This window comes from Haematobia irritans, chromosome 1, assembly GCF_050003625.1.
Source record: "Haematobia irritans isolate KBUSLIRL chromosome 1, ASM5000362v1, whole genome shotgun sequence".
NCBI classification, from domain to species: domain Eukaryota; kingdom Metazoa; phylum Arthropoda; class Insecta; order Diptera; family Muscidae; genus Haematobia; species Haematobia irritans.
The window spans coordinates 58,464,636-58,488,182 of NC_134397.1; the positions used below are offsets into that span (position 1 = coordinate 58,464,636).

The following is a 23,547-nucleotide window of genomic DNA, read 5'->3' on the forward strand; positions in this document are numbered from 1 at the left end:
TGATATTAAAAGTGAGTTATAAAAGAAAATATTTACTAGGTTTAAGAAAAAACAAAAGGATGTAAAAAAAAACTAGGAATGGTAATGGATATGGTGGTCAATATTTTTCTAGTCGAAATTTAATTGCCTCCAAATTTTTTTTTGTATGAAATAGAAAAATAATTCAAAATTTATTATGACAGATATTCCAAGAGGCTTGAAAATGTTGTGATGAAAAATATTGGCCGTACGATGGAAATTCCATTTTTTAAAATCAAATTTGTATGGGTTTTAATGAAGTAACCAAATTTCAAAGTCGTAACGAAAAAAAATCATCAAAAAATCAATCATTTCCTAGAACGAATCTTCTTCCATTAATTTAAAAATTGCTTATTTCAATAATCCTAATGTTGTCTCTACAGAAATCTTACATTTCGAATTTCGGCTTTGTAATATGTAATAGGTCTGAAAAATGCCAGTCCATGTTTGATATTATTAGCAGATTTTTTTCTATGAGTGATATTATCTTTTGCCTATGGCAATTTAATAAGCCCTAGGGTTTAAAACTAAAGCTTTCATAACGAATTTACTGCCATCAACTTTTAATGCAATCTCCTCTCAAGATCCCCAAAAGTGAAATTCTGTAATCAAATACAAAATTTGATTATTTTTTCTCTTTGTTTATTTATCTCATACATATTTATTTTGCACCGTCCTTTATTTTCGTTTTAAAAATTTGAATCTTATTTTTTTTTTTGTTAAATTTTTAAATAATTTATTAACGTAATTTCCTTATATATTTGAAATTCGTTAATATAAATTTTGTTTATAAAACAACAATAAGAAAAAAAAAAACAGAAGAGTGCCTATGATTAAATAAAAAAGATGCTTAAAAAGTGTTAGAATTAAACATACATTTATTTTCGATTTAAGTAAAGCAAATAAAAGCAATTCTTTTTAAATTCTTTTCTCTGTTAAATCCAGCAAAACAAAAAAATCTTTTAAACAAATATATAAACAAACAAAAAACTGCTTCCATTTCCGTCTAGAAAGTGAAAATGTAGGACATTTTAAATGTTAAAAAAAACGCATATGAATTGTAAATTTGTTCATTCATTTTTCCAATTTCTGCTTACCATATGTAAATGCCAATTTAATATTGTTTTATTAAGGTTAATTAGAAATTGTGAAATTGAATGACTACTCTACTCTTATATTACCCAAACACACACACACTTAATGTATGTATTTTCTTTTTCTTTTTATGTTATTCTATTTTATATTTAATAATATATAAAAAAACAACAGACAAAATGTTGAAAATGAACAAAAATATGTGTATTTTTTGTATAAAAAAAAAATAAATGCCATTTTCAATTATTCACCACAAATGTGAAATAAAGCCTTTTAAATCAATCGCCAAGTCTTGCCGGCGTTATCAGGTTGAATTCTATGTTATTATCTAGAATTACTAGTGGAGAATATTTACCATTGAAGAGTCAAAAACGTTTTTTTTTCATATTTTGGCAATAGATGCCGTTGGAGTAGCCTCTCTCCAGTGATACCCACCAAATTGGGCCATATCATATGGTGTTCGAAAGCTGACATTTTGAGCTTAATTTAACAAAAAATAAATAAAACAAGTATATACAGCACTAAGTTCGGCCGAGCCGAATCTTAAATACCCACCACCATGAACCGAATATTAGGGTTTCCTTTGACATTTCAGGAGGGCTTGAGGACTTGAGGACACTTCCCGAAGATAAATTTAAAGATTTCACCTATGAGGACTATATCAAATTCTGGATTTATAAGAACCATTATTGTTTGAGTTTTAGAGGAATCATTAACATCTCTTGTAAGTGTGCCAGAAAATTATAAAATAACGTCTTGATTTGAAATCTTAAATCTGTAGAAGTAAAATCTGGACATTTTACATTGAGTTTCAAGCAATTTTCATGATCGGCGCGTCTTATACACCCTCAAGAAGTGAAGTCGGTCTACATGGAGGCATTACCAAATGGACCGATAAAAACTTAGTCCGATACACGTTTTTGTGAGCCTAAAATACCACAATATTTACAATTTCAGGCAAATCAGATAAAAACTAGGGTTTCTAGAAACCCAAGGAATTAAATCGGGAGATCGTTCTTATGGGGGCTATACTAAAATATGGACCGATACTCACCGTTTTCGGCACATCTCTTTATGACTCGAAAATACCTCTAGATTTCCAATTTCAGACAAATAGGATAAAAACTTCGGATTCTAGAAGCCCAAGAAGTAAAATCGGGAAATCGGTCTATTTGGGGGCTATACCAAAATATGGACCGATACTCACCATTTTCGGCACACCTCTTTATCGTCCTAATATACCTCTAGATTTCCAATTTCAGACAAATTGGATAAAAACTACGGTTTCTATAAGCCCAAGACCCCAAATCGGGAGGTCGTTTTATATGGGGACCATACCAAAACATGGACCGATACTCACAATTTTTGGCACACGTATTTGTGGTCCTACAATACCTCTAGATTTCCAATTTCAGGAAAATTGAATAAAAACTGCGGTTTCTATAAGCCCAAGAATAAAATCGGGAGATCGGTCTATATGAAGGCTATACCAAAATATGGACCGATGCTCACCATTTTTGGCACACCTCTTCATGGTCATAAAATACGTCTAGATTTCAAATTTCAGGCAAATTGGATAAAAAAATCGATTTCTATAAGCTCAAGACCCCAAATCGGGAGGTCGGTTTATATGGGGACTATATCAAAACCTGGACCGATATAGCCCATCTTCGAACTTGACCTGCCTGCAGACAAAAGACGAGTTTGTGCAAAATTTCAGCACGATCGCTTCATTATTGAAGACTGTAGCGTGATTACAACAGACAGACAGACAGACAGACAGACGGACATCGTTATATCGTCTTAGAATTTTTCCCTGATCAAGAATATATATACTTTATATAGTCGGAAATCGATATTTCGATGTGTTACAAACGGAATGACAAACTTATTATACCCCCGTCACCATTCTATGGTGGTGGGTATAAAAATCGCATATTATTAAAAGCTACTCAAAAATGAAAACTATGGAGAAATTTGTGTATACAAAAAGTGAACAATTTATTTACGGAGACGAAGCTGTATTCCTGCAAACATTTTTTTTAATTTCTTCTTAGAATCCCCATCACCTCGAAAACAATCGTATATGATATCTAAATCTCAACGAGTTCATAAAAATGTTGCTTATATATTTCTCAATGTTTTTATAAAATTCACAAATTTTGACAAAATTTTCTTAGAAAAAAAAAATTTTGACAAAATTTTCTATAGAAATACAATTTTTACAAAATTTTCTATAGAAAAAAAAAATTGACAAAATTTTCTATAGAAACAAAATTTTGACAAAATTTTCGATAGAAATAAAATTTTCGATACAAATAAAATTTTGACAAAATTTTCTATAGAAATAAAATTTTGACAAAATTTTCTATAGAAATAAAATTTTGACAAAATATTCTATAGAAATAAAATTTTGATAAAATTTTCTATAGAAATAAAATTTTGACAAAATTTTCTATAGAAATAAAATTTTGACAAAATTTTCTATAGAAATAAAATTTTGACAAAATTTCGTATAGAAATAACATTTTGACAAAATTTTCTATAGATAAGAAATTGGACAATATTTTCTATTGAAATAAAATTTTGCCAACATTTTCTATAGAAATAAAATTTTAACAAAACTTTCTATACAAATAAAATTTTGACAAAAATTTCTATAGAAATAAAATTTTGACAAAATTTTCTATAGAAATAAAATTTTGACAAAATTTTCTATAGGAATAAAATGTTGACAAAATTTTCTATATGAATAAAATTTTGACAAAATTTTGTATATAAATAAAATATTGACAAAATTTTCTATAGAAATAAAATTTTGAAAAAAAATTTCTATAGAAATAAAATTTTGAAAAAAATTTCTATAGAAATAATATTTTGACAAAATTTTCTATAGAAATAAAATTTTGACAAAATTTTCTATTGAAATAAAATTTTGTCAACATTTTCTATAGAAATAAAATTTTGACAAAATTTTCTATAGAAATACATTTTTTTGGTACGTTTCCCATCGTAAGTGATCTTTATATAATCGAACCTTGAAATCTGGCAGGGATTTAGGACCTATATTTGGTTCTTGAATATACTTTGGGTAATATGTTAGAACTTTAAAATTTTAGAAAAAAATCGTTTGCTGTTTTTAACAGACGTTTTTCTATGAGTGCATCAAAAGCCAAATGCAAGATTTTCCCTAAATACCAAAAAGGTATTTATTCCCCAATTAAGCAGCATAATAATACAGCAAACAAGCGTCTCCAAAAAATAATCAAAATATTCTTTTTTGGATCTGGAAGTGGTGCAAAATATAAAATATTTCTAGAATGTATTTAGCATTTTGTTCGACATAATTTAAATAATTTGTGCCATTTTTTGGAAACAAAAAAGTTAAAATTATCCATTGAAAATATGAATAAAGCGAGTTAAAAAAATAAAGGAAAAGAACTTCCTGTGTAGTCAAAATAAAGAACACCTTTGGGAGGATATTTTTGGAAGTACTTTTAAAGTTGTTCCTTTAGAAAAACTTCCAAATTTTTTTGCTGAGAAAGAACAGGTAATATTTTATTTAATAACGATTTTTTCGGTGTACAGACTTTAGTCTGTTGTCAATTTAGATTGTGATTTTAGTCGTGAGTTAGAGGTGTGGAGGAGAAAGAGTTGATATAATTTTATCACATATTCTGCATATAAAACATTGATTGTTAATTTATTATTCCACATTGATATGAGAAACCTATCCCTCATATTTTTTGTTTTTTTTATCCGCAAATAAAAGCGCAAACATCAAATCAAATGGATTTTGTGGAATACATAATAAAGGTGGAGATCGCACCCAGAAAATACAATATTAATTTTAATAAAATCAAAAACAAATGTTTTATTTAGAATTACAAAATACGTCTATTAAAATAGCAGCTTTAGTCTGATATGTACTCAAAAAATGTTATTATTCATAACAGCAAAAAGGTTTGGTAAAACAGCAGTTTTTGCATTTTGTTGAGGTAACTCACATCTACGTGAAATAAAATTAGGCTTTTGTAGACCAGCAATATATGCGACTACCGAAGACTGTGACACTTGCTTGAGATTTTGTGGTCCAGGATAAATATTCCTGCTAGCCATATTTTCATAGAATTTTAGTTTAATTAAAAACAAAAAATTAAATAAAATCCTTGTAGGTCATATATTAAAAATGGCGACTTGATTGCATGATCAAAAACTACACTCATAGAAAAAAAGTCTGCTAAAAAAGCAGTCGATGTCTGCTGTTGTATTTTTGTATTTCAGGGTCTAACGAACAACAAATTATAAAATTTTTAGGTTATACATTTTTCTCCAAAGCATATTTAAGAGCCAAAAGTAGTTTTTGGTATATTTTTGTACTGTAATATACTTACAAGTTCCTAAATGCGGTCAGCAAACATTTTGTTTGCTGTTATGCCTCAATTTTGATAAATATTTTGATTTATGGGCAAATACTATAGTTATTCATAATATATTATTTAAATTGTATTAGCATAGCCCCTAAGTTGACATTTTTATTTGTTTCAGCCAAGCTAAAACATTTTTTAATCGAGCAGATAATGTTTGCTAGTTCAGCAAATAGCGTCAAATGTCGACTTCTTGATTCTCATCCTACACAAAACAAAAAAAAAAAAATTGTCTTCAATCACGAAATTAATTGATCTAAGTAATTTTTAATTGAAATGTCTTCAATCACAGAAATGTTAGTACACAGAAAACAATTTCACGAAAATTTTTCCAATAGAATTTTAAAAAATATTCAATTAAAAATTTTATTGATTCAACTAATTTTTCAATTGAAACAAAAATCAATCACAAAAATTGATAGTATCAATTAATTTTTTAATTGTATCAATTAATTTTTTTATTGGCTTTCAATTAATTTTTTTACTGATACTATCATTTCTGTGATTGAAGACATTTCAATTAAAAAATTAATTGGATCGATTAATTTCGTGATTGACTTAGAAAAAGTTTTTTTTTTGTGTATCAGAGCCAATTAAAAAATGAATTGTTCCAATTAAAAAAATAATTGATACAATTAATTGTTGTGATTAATTTTTTGTTTCAATTAAACAATTTGTTAAATCAATTTAATTTTTAATTGAATATATTTTTAAAAAAATTTAAAAATTCATTTAAAAATTTAATCGGAACAATTTTGGTGATATTTTTTTTGTGTAAACAGAATTAATTTTTTAATTGGATCAATTAATTTTTTAATTGATACTATCATTTCTATGATTGAAGACATTTCAATTAAAAAATTAATTGGATCGATTAATTTCGTGATTGAATCAGAAAAAGTTTTTTTGTGTGTATCAGAGCCAATTAAAAAATTAATTGAAACAAATTACTTTTTGTGATTAATTTTTTCTTTCAATTAAACAATTTGTTAAATCAATTTAATTTTTAATTGAATATATATTTTTTTAAATTCATTTAAAAATTTAATTGGAAAAAATTTTGGTGATATTTTTTAGGTGTAAACAGAATTAATTTATTAATTGTATCAATTAATTTTTTTATTGGCTTTCAATTAATTTTTTAATTGATACTATCATTTCTATGATTGAAGACATTTCAATTAAAAAAATAATTGGGTCGATTAATTTCGTGATTGAATCAGAAAAAGTTTTTTTGTGTGTATCAGAGCCAATTAAAAAATGAATTGTTCCAATTAATTTTTTGTTTCAATTAAACAATTTGTTAAATCAATTTAATTTTTAATTGAATATATTTTTTTAAATTCATTTAAAAATTTAATTGGAAAAAATTTTGGTGATATTTTTTTTTGTGTAAACAGAATTTTTTCTGATTCAATCACGGTATTAATTGTATTCAATTAAAAAAAATAAAAATTTTTTGGCTAAAAAATTAATTGATTTTTTCGGCGCTTCCAATTAATTTTTTAATAATTAATATCTCGTCCATCTGATATCCTGTTATCTCTTTTACTGGTCTCGAGGGGTTGCAACGGAGATTTTCTAAAGAGGACATAAGTTACAGGCTTTTAAGTTTTAAGGTCTCCGAAGAAAATTTAGGTCTTCCTAGGGAGCCACCGTGGTGCAATGGTTAGCATGCCCGCCTTGCATACACAAGGTCGTGTGTTCGATTCCTGCTTCGACCGAACACCAAAAAAGCTCTTCAGCGGTGGATTATCCCACCTCAGTAATGCTGGTGACATTTCTGAGGGTTTCAAAGCTTCTCTAAGTGGTTTCACTGCAATGTGGAACGCCGTTCGGACTCGGCTATAAAAAGGAGGTCCCTTGTCATTGAGCTTAACATGGAATCGGGCAGCACTCAGTGATAAGAGAGAAGTTCACCAATGTGGTATCACAATGGACTGAATAGTCTAAGTGAGCCTGATACATCGGGCTGCCACCTAACCTAACCTAACCTAACCTAGGTCTTCCTGAAAAATCCATAGATTGGTAGAATTGGTCCTAATTCTAATTACCTTAATGGTACCCATATACCCCAGAAGAAAAAGACACTTATTTAAAAAATATATTTGCCTATTATTTTTTATTATTTGTATCCCTAGGTTGAACATGGATCATTACTTTAATAGCTCCTCCCAAACCCTTGCGGGCTGTTTCGAATGCTTTGTCGGTTTCGGTTATATCGAAGTGATGGGTTATCAAACGCTTAACATTCACCTTACCCGAGGAAACCAAAGCCAAGGCAGCAGGATAACTAAAATTAAAAGAATGGAAAATAAAAATAAAAAAAAAAAAATGAAATTATATCAATTAAATATTATATACAAAAAGAAAAAGTTATTTGCAACAGTTAATTCTTTAATTGTACACGTTTTAAGTTTTGCCACCAGTGTTGCCAGTATTGGAGATTTTTCATCAAATTGCGGATATTTTTTAATTATGGGTATAAAGAGTAATCAAATTTTTATCTTATGGAAATTAAAAATCGGACTTCGATCACTATGTCATTTATGAATTAAAATTTTGTTCTAAATAGTAAAGAAATTAAATTGGGTGATCGATCAATATGAAGGCGTTGTTGGCCCAATATGTATTGGATATTTTTCCTCAAATAGCGGATGTTTTTTTTCATGATAGGGGACGGAAATTTTAACTTGGCGATTTGGTGGAGAATTTTCATATTTTTCGGAGTTTTTGTGAGGAATTTTAATTAAATTTGAATTTTTTTAGGGACGAAAGCGCCTCAATTTGGGGAAAGAGCCAGAGAAATACTGGGAATACAGTTCACCATTTTAATTGGAAATATTTTGGCAATGGTGTTTTTCTCAGTGTGCTAGGAATAATATAAAAAAATAATTTTGAAAATACAGAATATAAATCAGAGGAGCTATAAACACGCCTTTATGAAAGTTCAAACCATTCAAAGAACTACTTACTCATTGCAATAGCGAAACACTCCTCTAATATCAACCTCACGAGCTAAAGCGTTGATAAGAGGCAACTTAACTTCAGGGGCACCCATGCCCACCACAACGCAGCATCCACCGGAACGAGTTGCCTAAAATAAATCGAAATAATAAAATCCATTTATGTGATATTTAAAAATATATTCCCCTTACAAAAATTCCCAATCTTGTTGTAGTCTCTGCTCCACAACATTCAATAGTCTTGTCGGGCATAGTACCCATAATTTCTTCTACTTTTTTGGCCACCTCTTCGGCCGCATCATCGCGTGTCATTAACATTGTATACGTTGCTCCCAACTCTTTGGCTACATCTAATCGTTGCTGTACCAAATCTGTAATCATAATTTTCGAAGCACCCATCGATTGGGCCACCAATAGGGTAACTAGCCCTATAGGTCCGGCTCCCAGGATTAGAACATTAGATCCCAAACATACTCCAGCTCGGCGGCAAGCATGAACACCAACCGATAATGGTTCGAGTAGAGCACCTTCTTCCATTGTCACATGATCGGGCAACTTATAGCAAAAATCAGCGGCATGTTTATAAAATCTCGTTAAATTACCATCATAGGGTGGAGTGGCACAGAATTTCATATCAGCGCATAGGTTATAACTTCCGCCTTTGCAGAAATCACAAATGTAACATGGTACACCAGGTTCGATGGCACAACGATCACCCACTTTGAGATGTTTTACATTGCCTCCAACTTTGGCCACCACCCCAGCAGCTTCATGACCAATAACCATGGGTTTGGTTAAAATAAAATCCCCAATGCGTCCATTGACCAAATAATGGACATCTGATCCGCAAATACCCACGCTATCCATGGCCAAGAGAACCTCTGATAGAAAATTGGATGAAAATAGAAATTTTTAAGTATGAATGATAAAAAAATATTTTTACATTTTTGTCTCTCTAATATATTCAAAAATTTTTTTGGTACTAAAGCAACAGATTTTGTACTAAATCTTGATTACCATTATCAGCAATTTCTGGTATTGGACGTTGTTCCTGCAATTAAATAATAAAAAAAAAAAATTAATGGAGTATCATTTTTATAAGATTTTCGGCAAAGTTTTGTAGACAAAAATTGGACCATTTTTTTTTAATTTTCAAGCTCAATCTTTATCTGTTCTGTTTATTTGTTCTTATCTAAGAACAAATAGAAATCTATTGTAGTTCAGAATATTGAGAAGACTGCACGATTCCTCTCTATTGCTGTCCGATTTTGGGATAAAAAGTCGAAATCTCGAATTTTGAAAAGGTTGAAATATTGAATAGGTCGAAACAGATATTGAAAAGTCAAAAAGTCGGCATTTCCGAAAAGTAGACCTTCCCATATTTTGAAAGGGTTGAACTCTAAAAGTCGAATTTAAAAAAATCGAAAACTCGAAATATGTACTGATGCACACTCACCATTGGAAAAGTCGAAGATCGAACATTTTTAAAAACTTGAAAGGTCGAAGAGTCGAAAAATTCACTTTTCCAAATTTTGAAAAGGCCGAAAATTCGTAGTATCGAAAATTCCAAAATTCGACTATTTTTAAAAAGTCGGTTTTTTCAAATTTTAAAAAGGTTGAAAGTTTTTTTTTTCCAAATTATAAAATGGGCGAAAACTCGAAAAGTCGAATTTTCCAAATTTTGAAAAAGTCGAAAAATCGAAAAGTGCACTAAATTTTTTTAATAGTTGTAAGGTCGAAAAATCGAAGTTTAGAAATGAAAGGAAAAGTCGAAGATCGAAAATTTTTAAAAACTTGAAAGGTCGAAGAGTCGAAAAATGCACTTTTCCAAATTTTGAAAAGGCCGAAAATTCGTAGAATCGAAATTTCAAAAATTCGACTATTTTTAAAAAAGTCGGTTTTTTCAAATTTTAGGTTGAAAGTTCGACTTTTCCAAATTATAAAATGGGCGAAAACTCGAAAAGTCGAATTTTCCAAATTTTGAAAAAGTCGAAAACTCGAAAAGTGCACTACATTTTTAAAATAGTGAAAGGTCGAAAAATCGACGTTTCGAAAAGTCTACTTTTCGAAATTAAAAAAAGAACTAGGAAAGACGAAATTTCGGGTTTACTAAATTTAGAAAAGGTCGAAAACTCGACTTTTCCAATTTTTGAAAATTTCGAAAAATCAAATTTTTGAAAAGGTTAAAAAGCCCTCATTTCTAAATTTAAAAAAAGTAAAAAGTTAACTTTTATAAAGGTCAAAAAGTTGATTTTTCCAAATTTTTCCATATAGAGAACTTGCCGACTTTTCCAGATTTTTAAAAAATACAAAGGGTTGAAAAATTGACTTTTCCAAATTTAGAAAAGTTGAAAACTCCAATTTACCGAATTTTGAAAAAGTAGGGAACTCGAAAATCCACTCACCTAAATTTTAAAAAAGTCGAAATTTTTAAAAGATCTAAAAAATCGACTTTTCCAAATTTGAAAGGCTCGAAAAATCGACTTTTCCAAATCTTGAAAGTGTTGAAAACTTGATAAAGCGAATTTTCGAAATTTTGAAAAACTCGTAGAGTCCACTTTACTACATTTTAAATGTCGATTTTTCAAATTTCAAGACGATTTTTAACTTTGCCAAATTTTGAAAATGTCAACCTTTCCAGATTTTTAAAAAATCGAAAGGTTGAAAAATTGAATTTTCCAAATCTTGAAAAGATTGAAAACTCGAATCCAACGAATTTTGAAAAAGTAGAAAATTCGAAAAATCCACTCATCTAAATTAAAAAAAAAAAATCCAAAGGCCAAAGTGTCTACTTTTCTAAAAAAAAAAATTAAAGGTCCAAAATCGAAATTTTTAAATTTTAAAAATATCGAAAAATTTACTTTTCTAAATTTCAAAGGCTCGAAAATGCAACTTTTCCAAATCTTGAAAGTGTTGAAAACTCGATAAGGCGGATTTTTCAAATTTTGAAAAATTCGAATATCCCACTTTTTTATATTTTAAATATCGATTTTTCAAAAATTTAAAGTATATCTAAAAAAATTGGAAAATCGAGAACTTGAGAGAACTTGCCGACTTTTCCAGATTTTTAAAAAATCCAAAGGGTTGAAAAATTGACTTTTCCAAATTTAGAAAAGTTGAAAACTCCAATTTACCGAATTTTGAAAAAGTAGGGAACTCGAAAATCCACTCACCTAAATTTTAAAAAAGTCGAAATTTTTAAAAAATCTAAAAAATCGACTTTTCCAAATTTGAAAGGCTCGAAAAATCGACTTTTCCAAATCTTGAAAGTGTTGAAAACTTGATAAAGCGAATTTTCGAAATTTTGAAAAACTCGTAGAGTCCACTTTACTACATCGATTTGTCGATTTTTCAAATTTCAAGACGATTTTTAACTTTGCCAAATTTTGAAAATGTCAAACTTTCCAGATTTTTACAAAATCGAAAGGTTGAAAAATTGATTTTTCCAAATCTTGAAAAGATTGAAAACTCGAATCCAACGAATTTTGAAAAAGTAGAAAATTCGAAAAATCCACTCATCTAAATTAAAAAAAAAAAAATCCAAAGGCCAAAGTGTCTACTTTTCTAAAAAAATTAAAGGTCCAAAATCGAAATTTTTAAATTTTAAAAATATCGAAAAATTGACTTTTCTAAATTTGAAAGGCTCGAAAATTCAACTTTTCCAAATCTTAAAAGTGTTGAAAACTCGATCAGGCGGATTTTTCAAATTTTGAAAACTTCGAATAGCCCACTTTTTTACATTTTAAATATCGATTTTTCAAATTTAAAGTTGATTTAAAAAAAAACAAAATTGGAAAAATCGAGAACTTGAGAGAACTTGTCGACTTTTCTAGATTTATATAAAGTCCAAAGTTTGAAAAATTGACTTTTCCAAGTTTAGAAAAGATTGAGAACTCCAATTTACCGAATTTTGAAAAAGGTTTGTCCCAAATACATACATTTAAATATCACTCGATCTGGACAGAATTTGATAGACTTCTACAAAATCTATAGACTTAAAATTTAAGTCGGCTAATGCACTAGGGTGGAACACAATTTTTGTAAAAAATATGGGAAACATTTAAATCTGAAGCAATTTTAAAGAAACTTCGCAAAAGTTTATTTATGATTTATCGCTCGATATATATGTATTAGAAGTTTAGGAAAATTAGAGTCATTTTTACAACTTTTCGACTAACACATTTTTGTGTTAGTCGTGAACACATTTTTGTAATCAAAGTCTAGGTCGCAGTTTTAGTCCAATCGACTTCAAATTTGGCACAAGTATGTGTTTTGGCTCAGAATAGAACCCTATTGATTTTGGAAGAAATCGGTTCAGATTTAGATATAGCTCCCATATATATATTTCGCCCGATATGGTCTTATATGGCCCCAGAAGCCAGAGTTTTACCCTAATTTGCTTAGAATTTTGCACAAGAAGAACAATTAGCACTATAGTCAATTGTGCCAAATTTTATTGAAATCGGTTCAGATTTAGATATAGCTCCCATATATATCTTTCGCTCGATATGGACTAATACGGTCCCAGAAGCCAGAGTTTTACCCCAATTTGAAATTTTGCACAGGGAGTAGAATTAGCATTGTAGCTATGCGTGCCAAATTTGGTTGAAATCGGTTCAGATTTAGATATAGCTCCCATATATAGCTTTCGCCCGATTTACACTCATATGACCACAGAGGCCGCTTTTTTGGTCCGATTTAGTTGAAATTTTGCACAGGGAGTAGAATTAGCATTGTAGCTATGCGTGCCAAATTTGGTTGTAATCGGTTCAGATTTAGATATAGCTCCCATATATAGCTTTCGCCCGATTTACACTCATATGACCACAGAGACCAATTTTTTGCTCCGCTTTAGTTGACATTTTGCACAGGGAGTAGAATTAGCATTGTAGCTATGCGTGCTAAATTTGGTTGAAAACGGTTCAGATTTAGATATAGCTCCCATATATAGCTTTCGCCCGATTTACACTCATATGACCACAGAGGCCGCTTTTTTGGTCCGATTTAGTTGAAATTTTGCACAGGGAGTAGAATTAGCATTGTAGCTATGCGTGCCAAATTTGGTTGTAATCGGTTCAGATTTAGATATAGCTCCCATATATAGCTTTCGCCCGATTTACACTCATATGACCACAGAGGCCAATTTTTAACTCCGATTTAGTTGACATTTTGCACAGGGAGTAGAATTAGCATTGTAGCTATGCGTGCCAAATTTGGTTGAAATCGGTTCAGATTTAGATATAGCTCTCATATATATGTTTTTCTGATTTCGACAAAAATGGTCAAAATACCAACATTTTACTTGTAAAATCGCCACTGCTTAGTGGAAAAGTTGTAAAAATTACTCTAATTTTCCTAAACTTCTAATACATATATATCGAGCGATAAATCATAAATAAACTTTTGCGAAGTTTCCTTAAAATTGCTTCAGATTTAAATGTTTCCCATATTTTTTACTAAAATTGTGTTCCACCCTAGTGCATTAGCCAACTTAAATTTTGAGTCTATAGATTTTGTAAAAGTCTATCAAATTCTGTCCAAATCGAGTGATATTTAAATGTATGTATTTGGGACAAACCTTTATATATAAAATTTAGATCTACAAAGTGGTGCAGGGTATAATATAGTCGGCCCCGCCCGACTTTAGACTTTCCTTATTTGTTTTTCAGTGCAGTTGGGGTATTTTGCATTGATTTTCGGTATCAAACTTTATTCACAACTCACTTGAGATCGCAAGATTTTCCCCAAGCCGGCAAATTTTTCGTATGTTTTGTTGCTTGAAACGTGTAAAAAAGTGACTTCTTCTTGACTAAAATTTCTGCTTTGGTAAGTGTGCTTAAAGTTTTGTCTTAAGAAGTAGTTCGGGCGAGTGTATCACTTTCCACATTATGAGTGAAATTTCCAAATTATTGGACAACATTACTGCACTCAATCATTTTTTATTAATATTTTCCTACTTTTTATAAATTCTCTAAAAATATGTACAAAGAAATTTTTAAAATATGACATTCATTTTTATTTCCATTATTTTAAATGGAAAACAAATAAACATTTTTATTGATAAATTTTTAGAATAATTTATATAGGTCTTTCACCAGCATTTTTATAAAGTAAGTCTTTCTGTTCATAATAAACACTAAAATATAACAGACACTGACAGCTACCTACCATACGTGTCATATATTTATGAAGACTCTTGCAAAATATAAACGAGAAGCCGGTCTTTTGGGATATGTTTACTATTTCATTTGTTATGTTTTTTTTTGGGGTGACTTACCAATCTCATATCTTCAATGCCATACAAAACTGCTGTTAAATTATCCTTAGCCATTGTGCGTTATTCTTTTTTTTTTTTTTTTTGTTTTTCACAATTGACAAAATTTATCTTAGAATAAAGAAATCAACTTTGTTCAACCTCTGTCATAGACAAACTGAATTATTCTAGGCAAAATATGTTTTTGCGTTTTGATTTGTTTTTTTTTTTTTAATTTATTTATAACTTAAACAGCAATAAACAGAACACGAATGAGACAGTAAAAAAATCCAAAAAATAAAAGCCAGCTGATGTCTTGACATGGTGGAGAGAGCTTGAGCCGATGATAAGTTAAATGGATTAAATTCAAAAGAAAAAAATCAAAGCACCTCATATACCAATAATGAGTAGGAAATTTACTGGGCTTAAATGTCATTCGAGTTAAGTAAACAGTTGCAAAATATACAAAAATCTATATAATAATAATTTTTAATAATAATAACAAAATGAATTTAGTCTATATTGCTTTCAAACGATTACTTGCCTAATGCCTGGAATGTAAGTGACCCTGTAGCCAAAAAATTGTGGTGGTGTAAAAACACACAAAAAAGTGAATCAAAATTCTACTAAATTTAATTTAATTTAAATTTTTATTGTACACCCAGAGAAGGAATATGATCACCTCAAACATGTTTCAAGAGCAAAATGATATTTTTGGATGGTGACCATGTAACATGTTCGCTGCAACAATGTTATTTTCTCGGAAATTATGTATCTGTTTTCGGAAAGCATGTTATGTTTGGCGAGAAGGTTAGGTTAGGTTAGGTTAAAGTGGCAGCCCGATTAAATTTCAGGCTCACTTAGACTATTCAGTCCATTGTGATACCACATTTAACTAAAAGTACCTATTACATATGGGCACTTCTAGTCTTAACCACTGAACCTTCTCTATTATTTACTTTTGTGGAACCAACCAGATTGCTCCAAAAACATTAACAAACTGCTTAAGTTAACGTTTTCCAGGTCAGCCAGTAATCTAAAGCTATATGCTCCTAAAATTCGCTTACGCCTTACACAAAAAGCAGGACACTCACACAAGAGGTGTTTAATTGATTCCTTTTCCTCCACGTCATGACAGCTTATACAATAGTCATTATACTTCGCACCTATAGTTTTTGCAAATTCGCCTATCAGGCAGCGACCCGTTATAGCAGATATTAGGAGTGCTATCTGACGCCTTGAGAACACTAGCATATCTAGTGTGCGGTTTAAGTTTAAATGGGGCCATATTTGCTTGGTGTCGTTACAACCCTTGCAATTTTCCCATCGAATATTGGCCATCATAACAGCCTTCTCACGCAGTAAGAGCTTGCAGGTGGCCAGAGGCATACCAACAGATTCTAGTTCCCCTGGAATATGTAAGGTAGTTCCTAGCCTTGCTAACACATCTGCTTCACAGTTCCCCGGTATGTTCCTATGACCAGGCACCCATATTAGGTGAATATTGTACTGCTCAGCCATCTCGTTGAGAGATTTGCGGCAGTCTATGGCCGTTTTTGAGTTAAGGAACACAGAGTCCAAGGATTTTATTGCAGGTTGACTGTCTGAGTATATATTAATGCCAATATTTGTTGGAACATTACTTCTCAGCCAATCCACCACCTCTCTTATTGCCAATATTTCAGCCTGAAAAACACTACAGTGATTAGGTAATCTTTTCGCTATTCGAATTTCCAAATCTTTAGAATATACTCCGAACCCCACTTGTCCATTCAATTTGGAGCCATCAGTATAGAAATCTATATATCTTTTATTCCCCGGGGTCTGTGTACACCACGCCTCACTGTTGGGAATTAGAGTTTCAAACTTTTGTCGAAAAGTGGTTTTGCCAGGGTGTAATCCACTACGTTAGGCACATCTGGCATTACTTTGAGGACCGAACTATGACCGTACATTTTTTCCGACCACAGCGATAGCTCGCGCAACCGCACAGCCGTTGTTGCAGCTGACTGTTTGGCCAAAATGTCTAAAGGCAATAGATGTAGCATGACATTAAGGGAGTCTGTTCCTGTCTTACTAAATGCGCCTGAGATACATAAGCTCGCCATACGCTGAACTTTATCTAAACAAGTCGGTTTCTGAAGTGCCGGCCACCAGACTACAACACCATATAGCATTATAGGTCTAACCACTGCCGTGTATAGCCAATGCACAATTTTTGGTCTTAGTCCCCACTTTTTCCCTATTGCCTTTTTGCACGAGTACAAAGCTACCGTGGCTTTTCTCGCCCTCTCTTCAATATTAAGCCTAAAATTCAGCTTCCTGTCCAAAATAACGCCAAGGTATTTTGCACACTCACCAAAGGGAATTTCAGTACCCCCTAAGGAAATGGGCCTAACCGTGGGAGTTTTGCGATCTTTGCAGTACATGACTATTTCTGTCTTTGCTGGATTTACACCAAGACCATTATCTTTCGCCCATTTCTCAGTCATCCGGAGAGCTCTCTGTATAATATCTCTGATTGTGGATGGGAATTTTCCCCTGACTGCTAGCGCCACATCATCTGCGTATGCCACCACTTTTATCCTTTCTTTTTCTAGAGAAACCAGAAGGTTGTTTATAGCAACATTCCAAAGAAGAGGTGATAGAACTCCTCCTTGGGGAGTGCCTCTGTTCACATACCTTTGTATGTTTGCTTGCCCTAGTGTGGCTGAAATACGTCTCTTTATTAGAAGTTCGTCTAACAGCCTAAATATACCTGGATCAACATTGAGAGTTGTCAGTCCATTTAATATCGAGCTCGGATGGACATTATTGAACGCCCCTTCGATGTCTAGAAACGCCACGATTGTGTATTCTTTGACAGATAGTGAGCTTTCAATAAAGCTGACCAGTTCATGCAATGCGGTCTCAGTAGACCTGCCCTTCGAGTATGCATGCTGTCGTTTCGAGAGCAAACTTGAATCCACGCTAGTTCTAAGATACATGTCTATCATCCTCTCCAGTGTCTTAAGTAGGAATGAGGATAAGCTGATTGGTCGGAAATCCTTCGCACTCGAGTGAGAGGCTTTTCCTGCTTTAGGTATGAAGACGACTTTTGTTTCCCTCCACTTTTCTGGAATATATGCTAAGTTTACACATTGTTTATATATCACCGTCAACCAGGGGATAATTCTTTCAGCCACTGCCTGTAACTCCGCCGGAGTAATTCCATCAGGTCCGGGGGATTTGAATGGTCCAAAGCTATTTAAAGCCCATTTTATTCTAGATTCCGACACAATTTCCTCGATAGGAAGTGATCGCCGAGCATCTGTTACACCGCCGGAACATGGGTCAACCGTCTGATTTCCAGGGAAGTGTGTGTCCAAAAGTACCTCCAACGTCACCTCACTGGACGTTGTCCAATTTCCCTCCGATGTTTTAATGAAACCTGGAGCGGAGTTAGTGGATGCTAGTACCTTCCGTAGTCTGGAAGCCTCTGACGTATTCTCAATACTGCTACAGTAATCATCCCAAGAGTTTTGTTGAGACCTTCTCAGTTCTCGTTTATATTCTCTCAGATTCATCTTGTAAGTGTCCCAATCCTCCGGAGCTCTTGTGGACTTTGCTTTGTTAAAGAGCTTCCTGCAGGATTTCCTCATATTACTTAACTCCGTAGTCCACCATGGCGGCCGATTTTTTCCCCTTGGCTTTCCCCTAGGGCAAGCAGCTTTCAGTGAAATGTTGAAGGCCTTCGTAATCCGCTCCACTGCGTGTTCGATATCTTGCACAGTGCTCATATTTGTCTCCGGCATTTCCGGTATCATCAAATTGAAGATTCCCTATACCTATTCCAATCAGCTTTCCTAACATTTGGCGGAAATATGGTCTTTGAATTACGAACAGCCAATCTGAAACTGATGTAGCGATGATCTGAGAAGCTATGTTCCCTCAAAACTTGCCACTCAGATATCTTATCATTCAGTTCCGGAGAGGTCAACGTTACGTCCAAAACCTCTTGTCTGTTCCTGGTGACGAAGGTTGGTGCATCTCCCTTATTGCAAACTACCAGGTTAGTACGCAAAATAAACTCTATTAGCGACTCTCCCCTTGCATTAGTATCACTACTTCCCCAAATACTATGATGTGCATTTGCATCGCATCCCATAATGAGCTTTGTCTTTGTTTTTAGTGACTCCTCAACTAAGGTCTTAACGGCACAGGGTGGCATATCCCTATCATGTCCCATGTAGACCGAAGATACCCAATATTTGCATGTGGATATCTCTAGACTGGCTACGACAGTATCTGCATTGCTCAATGAAGGAAGCAGAAACAAGTTTAGTTCGTTTTTAGCAATTATACATGCTCGATTTATATCGTTACCGGTATTATGCAAAAGTTTGAAACCCGGAGTGCTTAATTCACAGATCTTGTTCTTATATATGTATGGTTCTTGAATAAGAACTATATCTATGTCTCCTTTCATCAGGAGAACTTTTAAGGCAGCACAAGCGGCCTTTTGTTTGGCGAGAAAACAACATTTTTGCGACAAACATGGTACATGGTCACCATCCAAAAATAACATTTTGCTCTTGAAACATGTTTGAGGTGATCATATTCCTTCTTTGGGTGTATGTTTGAACTGCATCCTTTTACGAGTAATGCTTATTTAGAGCATATAATTGTTGCAAAAACCATGAATTTTGTCCTTGTGAATTTTTTGGCACAGAAAAAAATGATGGTAGCAATAAATGTTCCACAAATGCGACAAACGTGTTCTCTTATTTAAAGAATTGAATATGAAATCATGGTCGGGAAAATCATGAACCTATTATTCGTGACCATTAAGTTTTTTATTTTTTTTTTTGCTGAAAAAATTTGTCAAAATCTTATTTCTATAAAAAATATTGTCAAAATTTGATTTCTATAGAAAATGTTGCCAAAATTTTAATTCTATAGAAAAATTTGTAAAAATTTTATTTCTATAGAAAAATTTGTCAAAAGTTTATTTCTATAGAAAATTTTGTTTAAATTTTATTCCTATAGAAAATTTTGTCAAAATGTTATTTCTATAGAAAATTTTGTTGAATTTTTATTTCTATAGAAAATTTAGTCAAATTTGTATTTCTATAGAAAATTTTGTCAACATTTTATTTCTATAGAAAATTTTGTCAACATATTATTTCTAAAGAAAATTTTGTCAATATTTTCTTTCTATAGAAAGATTTGTCAAAATTTTATTTCTATAGAAAAATTTGTCAAAATTTGTATTTCTATAGAAAATGTTGTCAACATTTTATTTCTATAGAAAACTTTGTCAACATTTTATTTCTATAGAAAATTCTTTCAACAATTTATTTCTATAGAAAAAATGTTCAAAATTTTATTTCTATAGAAAAAATGTTCAAAATTTTATTTCTATTGAAAAAATTGTCAACATTTTATTTCTATAGAAAATTTTGTTAAAATTTTAGTCTTATAGAAAATTTTGTCAAAATTTTATTTAAAAAAAATTGTCAAAATTTTATTTCTATAGAAAATTTTGTCAAAATTTTATTTTTATAGAAAATTTTGTCAAATTTTTATTCCTGTAGAAAATTTTGTCAAAATTGTATTTCTATAGAAAATTTAGTCAAATTTGTATTTCTATAGAAAATTTTGTCAATATATTATTTCTATAGAAAATTGTGTCAAAATTGTCAAAAAAACGTTTTTTTGACAAAACTTTCTATAAAAATAATTTTATAGAAAGTTTTGTCAAAAATGTATTTCTATAGAAAATTTTGTCAAAATTTTATTCCTATAGAAAATTTTGTCAAAATTTTATTTAAAAAAATTGTCAAAATTTTATTTCTATAGAAAATTTTTGTCAAAATTTTATTTCTATAGAAAATTTTGTCAAAATTTTATTTCTATAGAAAAATTTGTCAAAATTTTATATTTATAGAAAATTTTGTCAAAATTTTATATTTATAGAAAATTTTGTCAAAATTTTATTCCTTTAGTAAATTTTGTCAAAATTTGTATTTCTATAGAAAATTTTGTCAAAATTTTATTCTATAGAAAACTTTGTCAACATTTTATTTCTATAGAAAATTTTGTCAAAATTTTATTTCTATAGAAAAATTTGTCAAAATTTTATATTTATGGAAAATTTTGTCAAAATTTTGTTTCTATAGAAAATTTTGTCAAAATTTTATTTCTATAGAAAATTTTGTCAAATTTTAGTTCTATTGAAAATGTTATCAAAATTTTATCTCTAAAAAATTTTATCAAAATTTTATTTCTATAGAAAATTTTGTCACAATTTTATTCCTATAGAAAATTTTGTCAAAATTTTATTTAAAAAAATTGTCAAAATTTTATTTCTATAGAAAATTTTTTCAAGATTTTATTTCTATAGAAAATTTTGTCAAAATTTTATTTCTATAGAAAAATTTGTCAAAATTTTATATTTATAGAAAATTTTGTCAAAATTTTATTCCTATAGGAAATTTTGTCAAAATTTCTATTTCTATAGAAAATTTTGTCAAAATTGTACTTCTATAGAAAATTTAGCCAAATTTGTATTTCTATAGAAAATTTTGTCAACATTTTATTTCTATAGAAAATTTTGTCAACATATTATTTCTAAAGAAAAATTTGTCAAAATTTTCTTTCTATAGAAAGATTTCTCAAAATTTTATTTTTATAGAAAAATTTGTCAAAATTTGTATTTCTATCGAAAATTTTGTCAAAATTTTATTCTATAGAAAACTTTGTCAACATTTTATTTGTATAGAAAATTCTTTCAACAATTTATTTCTATAGAAAAATTTTGTCAACATTTTATTTCTATAGAAAATGCTGTCAACATATTATTTCTATAGAAAATTTTGTCAAAATTTTCTTTCTATAGAAAGTTTTGTCAAAATTTTATTTCTATAGAAAAATTTGTCAAAATTTGTATTTCTATAGAAAATTTTTTCAATCTTGTATTTCTATAGAAAATTTTGTCAACACTTTATTTCTATAGAAAACTTTGTCAACATGTTATTTCTATAAAAAATTTTTGCAACAATTTATTTCTATAAAAAAATTTTTCAAAATTGTATTTCTATAGAAAAACTTGTCTAAATTTTGTCAAAATTTTATTTCTATAGAAAATTTTGTCAACATTTTATTTCTATAGAAAGTTGTGTCAAAATTTTATTTCTATAGAAAATTTTGTCAACATTTTATTTCTATAGAAAGTTGTGTCAAAATTTTATTTCTATAGAAAATTTTGTCAACATTTTATTTCTATAGAATATTTTGTCAAAATTTTATTTCTATAGAAATTTTTTTCAACAATTTATTTCTACAGAAAATTTTGTCAACATTTGATTTCTATAGAAAAATTTGTCAAAATTTTATTCCTTTTTTTATTTCAGCTTAAAACCATACATTGACTAAACTACAAGTGTAGCTTAGCCAACAGAAGAAAAGAATGTTTGTCAAATTTATTTGGGCAAAGCCCTATAGACTACAAGATGGTTGGATGGACGCACGTTTCGGAATTACCACATTCCTCATTAGAGGTGTGCACGTGAGTAATAGTTTACTCACGCTCACGCACACTCACGACAGAAAAATCTTACTCACGCACGATATTTTTTGGTAGGACTCACGCTCGTGCACACTCACGAAAAGAAAATTTGTATTCACGCACGAAAACGTCGTGACTCACAAAAAATACCGTGACTCACGAAAAATATCGTGACTCACGAATAATTTTATAATTAATTTACCTTACCGTAGTGTCTGAAAACATGAGCATTATTAAAATCGAGAGTGTTATTAAACTCTTGACATCTCAGGTGTCACTAGAATTGTAATTGAATTTAACTCTTAAGCGTTTTATGTTGGTGAGCAGGAATATTGTCATGAGTGTAATTCGTTACTCACGCACACTGACGAAGATATTATTTTCGTGACTCACGCTCACGCACACTCACGCTGTTGTCATGAGCGTGACTCACGACTCACGCACGAAAATTTTCGTGAGTCATGACCATTTCGTGTCACGTGCACACCTCTATTCCTCATCGGCATCCTCTACTTGCAGCAAAACTATCAACCAATTATCAGAATAAATTCAGGCAGTTCATTAAACCCAACAATAAACCACACTTGAACATTCCGAAAAAAGGTTTTGTATGATAGACGGCTTATGCCGAAATAAATTCGAAACAAACATATCTTTTTTCCTAAGCCACTGTCAAATCATCGATTTGAGTGCAGTTGGCTGGGTTTATTTTGAGCGTGCTTCCTCTTCTTTTTCCTATGTATGGTTTTAAGCTGAAATAAAAAACAACAACAATGCTTAAAGAACAGAACCAACGATAACAAAACAAAACGAATGGAAAAAGAAGAGGAAGCACGCTCAAAATAAACCCAGCCAACTGCACTCAAATCGATGATTTGACAGTGGCATAGGAAAAGAGATATGTTTGTTTCGAATTTATTTCGGCATAAGCCGTCTATCATACAAAACCTTTTTTCGGAATGTTCTAGTGTGGTTTATTGTTGGGTTTAATGAACTGCCTGAATTTACTCTGATAATTGGTTGATAGTTTTTCTGCAAGTAGAGGATGCTGATGAGGAATGTGGTAATTCCGAAACGTGCGTGCATCCAACCATCTTGCAGTCTATAGGGCTTTGCCCAAATAAATTTGACAAACATTCATTTCCTCTGTTGGTTAAGCTACACTTGTAGTTTAGTCAATGTATGGTTTTAAGCTGAAATAAAAAACAACAACAATGCTTAAAGAACAGAACCAACGAC

At 30.7% G+C, this 23,547-nt stretch overlaps 1 protein-coding gene across 1 annotated transcript; it reads right to left on the bottom strand.

The window, feature by feature from the left end:
- Positions 1–7,631: 7,631 nt before the first annotated feature.
- On the bottom strand, positions 7,632–14,943 carry Sodh1 (Sorbitol dehydrogenase 1). Its single transcript, XM_075290494.1, has 5 exons — positions 14,784–14,943; positions 9,524–9,557; positions 8,699–9,387; positions 8,516–8,637; positions 7,632–7,833 (listed from the first exon to the last, which is right to left on the bottom strand). The coding sequence occupies exons 1-5, from the start codon at positions 14,835–14,837 to the stop codon at positions 7,656–7,658; spliced, it is 1,077 nt and encodes a 358-aa protein (XP_075146609.1). The 5' UTR covers positions 14,838–14,943; the 3' UTR covers positions 7,632–7,655.
- Positions 14,944–23,547: the final 8,604 nt, after the last annotated feature.